Source organism: Arachis ipaensis, chromosome B7 (assembly GCF_059453495.1).
Source record: "Arachis ipaensis isolate K30076 ecotype BB chromosome B7, ASM5945349v1, whole genome shotgun sequence".
In the NCBI taxonomy this organism is placed as follows: domain Eukaryota; kingdom Viridiplantae; phylum Streptophyta; class Magnoliopsida; order Fabales; family Fabaceae; genus Arachis; species Arachis ipaensis.
In genome coordinates, this window is record NC_142442.1 from 65,215,212 (window position 1) to 65,224,550 (window position 9,339).

The window sequence follows — 9,339 nt, forward strand, 5'->3', positions numbered from 1 at the left end:
TACTCCTTCTTCCTCATGCCTTTTGTCTACCTCCTCTTCTTCATGTGGAGCTTCAACAACCACTTCTTCCTCATGAATGTCTTCCATAACCCTAGGAGGTATCTCCTCTAATGTAGTCCCCGACCGTAGAGTAATGGCATTGAGACCGCCCTTGGGGTTTGGTTGGGGTTGGGAAGGAAGGCTACAAGAGCTTGAGGGTTGGTTAGTGTTGTTGGAGGAGGACATGGACATCTTCGAAATCATGTCGGTGATATTGGCTAATTGAGCACTCATGGCCTCGAATTGAGCCTTATAGCCCTCGTCTCGTTTATCCACAGCGGCTCTAAGCTCATCAACTTGATTGATGGAAGATGAAGAGGATTAGTTGGATTATTGTCTATGGTGTGGTGCTTGGTATTTGGTGTAGTTGTTTTGGTTTTGGTTGTGGTAATTTAGGTTGGCTTGGTGGTTGTTGTTATTGTGGTGGTATTGAGATGAAGATTGGTTGCTGTTGTAATGAGAAGAAGAGTTATTCCATCTTTGGTTTTGATTGCTCCCTTGTGCATTATCCCTCCACCATTGATTTTGATTACTACCATGAGAGTAGTTGTTTTGGCTTTGAGAAGGATAGGACGAACGGTTGTTATAATTCACATTGGCCACGACAAGGGCATGCTCCTCTTGAATTTGATGGCATTGATCGGTATAATGTGTGGTGCTAGAGCACAAACCACAAATTCTAGGAGGGCCTTCAAGTTGAGCAACTTGAGGTGGGGCTTGGATGGCTTGGATGGAGTAGTATTCCTTTTGATCTTTTTGTATTTGCATGAGGATAGTGGTCATGTCCCCAAGAGCCTTGGTTAAGCTTGCTTCGGAAGGGTGATGCCAAGGCATCTTAGGCTAGTTTCACTAGCATTTTTCTGTTAGTTTTAGTTGTTTTATGCATTTTCTTGAGCTTAAAGTAACCAAGAATGGTTAAATGAATAACAAAGCAATGAACCATCCAAACAGTATGATTTTGATGCAAATTCCATGAGTTTTTAGTTATATTACTTGAATGCTATGAATGGAAGATTTCTCATGAAATTTTGCAAGACTTTGATGCAATTGTTTGGATGATTTCAGGGAAGAAGAGGCTAAGCAAGGAAGCAACAAAATCAATAAAGGAAGCTTGAATATCACATGTGGAGTTTAAGTTCCAGTTTAAGCCTAAACTGGAGCTTAAACGCCAGAATCATGAAGGCTAAGAAATGCTGGAATTGAAGTTTAACCTCCAGTTTAACCTTAAACTGGAGGTTAAACGCCAGAATTAGAATTCCAATCAGGAAGCACTTCCACGTTTAACCTCCAGTTTAACCTTAAACTGGAGGTTAAACGCCAGAAGTGAGAAGGGCACCAGGGGGGGGCAGTTCCACGTTTAACCTCCAGTTTAACCTTAAACTGGAGGTTAAACGCCAGAAAGGGGAAAAGCACCAGGGAGCCATTTCCACGTTTAAGCTCCAGTTTGACCTTAAACTGGAGCTTAAACGTGTTCGACCAAGTTTCTCCTCCAGGGTTGCTTTCTCCATTTCCACGTTTAAGCTCCAGTTTAACCTTAAACTGGAGCTTAAACGTGTTCGACACCTCCAGGGCTACCTTTCTCAGCTTCCACGTTTAAGCTCCAGTTTAACCTTAAACTGGAGCTTAAACGTGTTCGACCTCCAGGGCTACCTTTCTCAGCTTCCACGTTTAAGCTCCAGTTTAACCTTAAACTGGAGCTTAAACGTGTTCGACCTCCAGGATGGCTTTCTCTATTTCCACGTTTAAGCTCCAGTTTAACCTTAAACTGGAGCTTAAACGTGTTCGACCTCCAGGGCTGCCTTTTCTACCTCCACGTTTAAGCTTCAGTTTAACCTTAAACTGAAGCTTAAACGTGTTCGACTAAGTTACCCTCCAGGGCTTCCTTCTTCCATTTTCACGTTTAAGCTTCAGTTTAACCTTAAACTGAAGCTTAAACGTGCTACCACAAAAGGCATCACTGGAAGTGTCTGGCGTTTAAGCTACAGTTTAAGCTTAAACTGCAACTTAAACGCCACTCTTGGAAAAGGTTTCTGGGCCAAAAATATTGCGGTTTAAGTTAGTATTTGAGCACAAACATTAACTTAAACTTACTCTGGTATGAAACCCAATTGAATATCATGGTTTATGGGATTGGGCCTGAAGGATTGATGAGTCTGAAATTTCAATTTATTGAGTCATGTGTCATTATTTGATTATCACTAAGTTGGCTCAATGAATGTTACAGAATTTGGATCAACAGCCTCATCAAGATTATGGATCATAAACCCAAGGCAAAAGGAAAGCAGGGAGAGGCCTCAAAGCCCAAGAAACACAACAGAAGCTCAATATAGAAAGTGTATAAATAGGATAGAATTTAAGTTAGGAAGCAACTTTTACCTTTTCATTTAGCTAGTTTTCATATCTTTGTAATTGAATTCAGAGCTATGACTCACTAAACCCCTTTCATTGGGTTAGGGAGCTCTATTGTAATTCAATGAATCAATAATAGTTTATCTTCTTCTTCAATCTTTTCTCTTGAATTTTGTTAGACAGCTTCTCGATCTAATTCCATTGGGTAGTTGTCTTGGGAAAGAAACTACCCATAATTGGAATCCTTCGGAACCTTGGGAAAGGAATGGAGGATTCATGCTAGAGAAGCTTTCTCACAGTGAATTGGATTGGGGTTTGGATGGATATTGTGACATGTAATCCTACCAAATTGTGGTTCATGAAACTGTGTGGTATAATCAGTGATCGAGCATCATCTCTTCTTATGAACATTTAAACCAAGGGATTGGGAATTTGTTTGTTTTTAGAGAGAATTGGTGAGCCAAGGGATTGGGATCCAATCATATAAGATTGCCAAGCAAAATTCAATGAACGCATTGGTTGAGGAAGAGATAAACATGTTTTGATTCGGAGATCTCAATATCTCCTAACACCCAATGAATTCCCCATTTCTGATTTCCACTTTCTCTTTACATTCTGCAACTCAATTCATGCAATCACCCCCATTCCCTTTTAATTTCAGCAATTTACATTCTGCTCTTTAATTCATGCAATTTAAGATTCCGCCATTTCAATTTCTTGTCATTTACTTTTCCCGCCAATTTTACATTCCGCAATTCTCATCTAAATCTTGATTCCGCTCAACTAGAACACACTTCTAATCCGAATTGCTCACTCAACCAATCCTTGTGGGATTCGACCTCACTCTATTGTGAGTTTTTACTTGACGATAACCGGTGCACTTGCCGGAAGGAATTTTGCCGATCGTGCAATTTCCTAAATCGTAGCATAACAAGTTTATGCGCATCAAAGGGGATGATAAAAGCAACTCTTGACTAGACATGGGAATTGGGGTTACTATCCTTGTCTAATAACCATATCTTGACAATTATGAGGAACCAAACTCATTAAGTCTACTTCTATACTTGAAGTATGTTAAATGGTTTGGTCAACATCAACCCATAAGGTCCAACCTAACTACTAATTAACTTAGTAGTAAGCTAGTGTCAATGGCTATCAAATTGACCACTAAGGGTTCCCAAATCATCAAATCTATTAGACCCAATGACTCAAGTTTACCCAATTCCCTTAGCCTAGGCCAAGAGTAAAGAGAATTACTCCATAATCAAAGGAAACATTTCATCAAACACATGGTAAGCATTAATAAAAGACCTATTCAAATTGCAATTAATTTGGAACTAACAAGTACCCACTAACAATTATCAACATACAATCACTCAAACAACACAATTAATCATGGAAATCATCAATGCAACAATAACAAATCAAGATTCACAAGATTCATGAGATGGGTATAAAATGACAATTGACTAGAAATCATAAATCTAACACAAGATCCAAACAAAATTATACTAGAGAATTTAAATTAAATAATTAAAACTAGTAATTAACAAGATCTAATTCAGAATTTAATAAGGGAAGATCAAATTAAACCTAGATCTAGAGAGGAACAAGGGTTTCTCTCTCTAGAAGAACAATAACCAAAAACTAGCTAAGAATTGTTTCTAAGTGTAAAATGATTGATCCCTCCCCTTTCCCCCTAGCATCCTTGGGTCTTATCCATGCAGAACCAGCTTGAATTTGGGCCTGATGAGCCTCAGAAATCGCCAGGCACGATTTCCTTTAATGAGGTCACGTGCAGCTTTCCGCGCGTGCGCGCCATGCGTGCCTGCGCGCCGATTGCTTTTGTGATCCACGTGTGCGCGCCATGTACGCGTGTGCGTCGGTGTGGATTTCCTAATCTGTGCGGATGCGTCTATCCTTGCGCGCCGCTTCCAACTGTCCACATCCAGGCGTGCGCGCGAGGTGCGCGTGCGCGCCCATGCTGGAATTCCTAAAATCCAAATCTTCATGTTCCTTCCTCTTGTGCATGCTTTGTTTCTCTCTTCTAGCCATTCTTGCCCTATAAATCCGGAAATCACACAACAAATACATTACGGCACCGAATGGCAATGAAAGAGGATCAAAATATAGCAATTCAAAGGCAAAATAAGCATGTTTTTCATCATGGAGCAATATTAGGAAAGGGAACACAAAACCATACAATTCTTGTCGATAAGTGTGAAAAATATTGACAAAACCCCCAAATTCTACACAATATAAAGCACAAAATTGGGGTTTATCAATCCCGCCTGTCGAGGTAGCGGCGGCGGCGTAAGGGCGGTGGCAAGAGTATCCCGCTCGCATCCCTTCGGATCATCAGAGTGTGCAGGCACAAAACCCTGGACAGTGATCCGAGCACTATATCTCGGGGGTTCCCAACAATGATTCCGAAGGGCGACATCTCCTAGGAGATGTGTCGGGTTGGCAGTTGAACCGACAATGTGATATCACAGCTAGTAGGACATGCATTCATCATATGCATTTTCTATCTGTTTGCATGCTTTGACTACTTGAAATGGCTTGCCTATTTGTATAACATGCCTAATTGCTATTTGAATTAATTGCCTTATATGCTTCTACTTGTGTTTTACTTGCATTGTATATTATCTGTGTTTTCTACGGGGATTGAAGAGGTTTGGAAGGCGGTGGCAATGTGATCGCATGGAGGGGGTCGGTTGGTGAAGGCTGTGGGACAGCGGTGTTTGGTTAGAGTAGAAACCGCCTAAGATAGATTACCCGGTTTAATTATGTTAAGGTTTTTATATTATGCTTATTTGTTTTAGTATGCCTTAATATTGAAATCTTGTGATGGATATGAAGCTTTGGATTGCCTTTGGCGTCCCGGGGTCTTATATCCTACATCACTGGGCACTGTTACCATACTGAGAACCTCCGGTTCTCATACCATATTTCTGTTGTGTTTTTTAGATGTAGGTCGCAACCCACCTCGGTGAGTTGTCTGGTTGGTGACAGAAGCAGAGGATCCATATATCTTTTTGAGTCTTTTTGACTTATTTTGTATATGTCTCTCACTTTTGTATTTTGTTTTGCCTAGAGGCTTGTATTTGAGAGAACAAAACTTGTATAAGCTGTTTTTACTGTCAGATTTTGTATGTATGTATATATGGCTAGCCGGCTTAAACTCCGCGAGCCGTGGCTAGACTATTATGATATTACACTATTATATTTTGATCTATCTTATCTATATCTTGTGCTTTAAGTTAGAAGCTTCGTTAGTACGTTTGTGATTTTCAAATCCTATTTTTGAGCTATATTCTTCATCGGGCTTCTAGATTATACTATTCTTTCTATATATATCATATGTATGAGTTTAGAACTGTCGTGATCTCTGATTAACCTTTGCTTTACGACGTGAGGTAAAGCTTAGGCTAATTAGGGTGTGACATTTAGTGGTATCAGAGCCTGGTTCATCCTCGTGAACCTGAGGGATGGACCGATTGTGCTTCATTGCATACTCTGGGTCATTTTTCTTTCATGCTATTTAGGTTATCTACTTGATATTTCATAGCATGCTTGTTTGTGAGTGCCTGTCTGGGGATAATTAAAACACTAGGCTTTTGATATTGAGACTGATCCCTTTGATATCGACTGTTTGGTGTAGACAAGAAACCCAATGGCCACTCGTGGATGAGGTCGAGCACGTACACGAGAAAGTAGGAATGAGCAACCAGCTAATAACCATGCCAAGTTCATGGCGGTGATGACGAATCTGGCGAACATCATGGAAACGAATGCTGCTGCGACTCTACAAGCTGTGCAGAGGTTAGCTCAACCGGTCAGAAGCAGAAACGAAAATGGAGAGGGTGCTGAGGGCAACTTGAAAGGTGTTCCGAGAACTCTAGCTGCTTTTCCTAAAGCTGACCCCCTGGTTTTCACTGGTTCAACAAACCATACTGAAGCAAACAACTGGTTCCAAGCTGTGGAGCGTGCATTGCTAACTCCAAATGTACTGTATGACCAGTTCGTAGAGCATGCGACTTATCAACTAGTGGGAGAAGCTCAGCAATAGTGGCGAGGAGAGCGCCAACTATTACAGCAACAGAACGTGAGCATTACTTGGGTGTTATTCGGGGAAGCTTTCAACAAGAAGTACTTTTTTGAGTTAATAAAGAAGGCCAGAGAGTTGGAGTTCTTACAGCTGATGCAAGGGTCCATGACTATAGCTGAATACACTAGTAAGTTTGAAGAACTTTGTAAGTCCTCGACAATACGTAAGGGTGCTCCTGAGTCCTATGAAGGCTGGAAATGCGTTAAATACGAAGTAGGGCTGAGGAAAGATACCAGACGTGTCGTGGCTCCATTGGAGATTAGGAGATTCTCTGAATTGGTGAACAAGGTGAGGGTTGTCGAAGAATATGCAAGGACGGTAGCCTCATCAAGGGGCACTCATGGAGGAAACTTTAGCAGGGAATGCGATGATTACCTCGGACCAAGGGGACAGAACTTCAAGAAAGATGGACATACTCCTCAGCATCTACAAGGTCAAGGGAACCTCAGAAGGGACAACAAAGCCCAGTTTCATCAGGCAAAAGGAAATGGCCGATGCTATGCTTGTAGGAAGCCTGGACACATATCTAAGTATTGTTGCCGCAGGAGGAACCGAGATGAGGGTCAGAATTAACAGTTAGGTCGTGTGCCTACCTTGCGTGCACGAGGTACGCTAGGGTCAGATTCTCCGACGAGAGGTAAGCGTATGCTTTGAGTATTAAATTGCTTGGATATGAGAGTAGCCTAGTTCTATCTTTGCAAAGTCTCCGTTAGGATTCAAGGGCTTAGAGTCATGTTGAGAGTAAACCATGGGAAAAGAAGGATTCTAGTGGCAGTAGTCGAGGATTTCGGACTTGTGATGACGAACGATCCGAGTGGACGTGCCGAAATGGTTACCAGGCATGACTAGAAGTCTTGACGGTACCCTGTATGGGTGATGGGTGCGGTTCAGTAGTAGTGGCAATGGAAACACCGACTGACGCCTTTGCGGTTTTTAAACTATGATTTTTGTAGTTTTAAGGTTTAAAATGATTTTCAAGTCTAGTTTGGAGCTTTGGTATAAATAATTTAGTTTTTAAACTAGGATTGGAACTTTCGATCTAATGATACGATTTAAAAAGGAAGGTGAGTCCTAAGATTTTGTTAACTTGCGATTTTGTTTTGCAAAATTTAACTAATCCAAAAGGGATTCAAATGGAAGGGTTTTGATTTAAGGGTTTCAATGAATTTAGGAAAATCCTTCTTTAAGATGATTCATTTACAAATAAAATGTTTTTGACTCTTTTAATAAGGTTTTAACAATGGACTCATTTAGATTGAACTTGTTTTAAAGATTTTGAAAAATACTACAAAATCGGCATTTGGTTAAGGAAAAATCGTCTAATTCTTAACGACGATAATGAGAGTGACACAGCGGAAGGCGAGAGAGTTTTCAGACTTTGAAGCAGAAGTTAACTTCAGCACCTGTTTTAATCTTGCCGGCACCGCATGAACCATTCGAAATGTACTGTGATGCTTCTCTGAAGGGTTTGGGTTGCGTGTTGATGCAACACCAGAATGTGGTAGTAGACACATTGAATCGAAGGTCCTTAACAATAGCTTGGATGAGAATCAAGGAGGAAGAGTTAGTGGATAAGTTTGTGGATCTTAAGTTGACCATTGGTGAAATCGCCGGAAGAGCTTGTTTGTATCAGTTGTAGATTTCAAGTACGTTTAAGATGGAGATTCAAAAGGCTCAGCAAGATGAACAAAAGCTTCAGCAATTATTTCAACCACTGGGTGATAAGAGGCGTTGAGAATTCACCAAGGATGATAAAGGGTTGTGGAGATATAAGGGAAGAAATTGCATACCGGATGTCGGGAGTTTGAGGCAAGACTTGTTGTCGGAGGCTCACAACAGTTGGTTTTCCATTCATCCCGGAAGTATGAAGATGTATTATGACTTAAAGAAGATGTTCTGGTGGCCTGGGATGAAAGGTGATGTAGCTATAGTGGTATCCAAGTGCCTGACGTGTCAGAAAGTGAAGATAGAGCTTCAGAAGCCATCAGGAATGCTACAGCCTCCTGAGATTCCTCAGTAGAAGTGGAAAGGAATTACGATGGACTTTTTGACCAGTTTACCGAGGATTAGGTTGGGATTTGATGCGATTTGGGTAATCGTGGATCGCTTAACCAAATCCACTCATTTTCTGCCTATCTGAGTGAACTGTTCTATGGGGGAGTTGGCAAGGTTGTATATAAAGGAGATAGTAATGTTGCATGGTGTGCCGTCGGGCATAGTATCGGATTGTGATCCCTGATTCACATCAAGGTTTTGGGGAGCTTTCAAAAGAGTTTTCGGTACAAAGCTATGTCTCAGCACCATATATCATCCACAAACTGATGGACAGTTGGAAAGGAATATTCAGATGTTGGAGGATATGCTGAGAGCATGTGTTCTGGTTCAACCCGGAAGTTGGGACCGTTACATGCCATTGGTGGAAATTGCGTACAACAATAACTTTCATGCGAGCATTGGGATGGCTCAGTATGAGACCTTATATGGACAGAAGTGTCAGTCTCCACATTGTTGGTATGGATCTGGTGAAGCAAGTGCATTGGGTCCAGATTTGGTAGCAGAGACTACTGAGAAGATTAAGAAGATTTGGGAAAGGATTCTAACTGCTCAGAGTCGATAGAAGAGTTTTGCGGACCAGATAAGGAAACCGTTAGAGTTTGAAGTGGGAGAGCATGTATTTCTGAAAGTTACACCGACAAATGGGATTGGAAGAGCAATCAAGACCAAGAAGTAGAATCCAAGATATATAGGACCGTTCGAGATTCTAAGGCGATTCGGGCTGGTGGCGTATCAAGTAGCTTTGCCACCCCATCTGTCTAACTTGCATGATGTATTCCACGTGT

General features: G+C 41.3%; 1 protein-coding gene across 1 annotated transcript; it reads left to right on the forward strand.

The window, feature by feature from the left end:
- The first annotated feature begins 8,369 nt into the window (after window positions 1-8,369).
- Window positions 8,370-9,116, forward strand: LOC148552839 (uncharacterized). Its single transcript, XM_088494734.1, has 2 exons — window positions 8,370-8,515; window positions 8,750-9,116. Exons 1-2 carry the CDS (start codon window positions 8,370-8,372, stop codon window positions 9,114-9,116), a joined length of 513 nt encoding a protein of 170 aa, XP_088350860.1.
- Window positions 9,117-9,339: the final 223 nt, after the last annotated feature.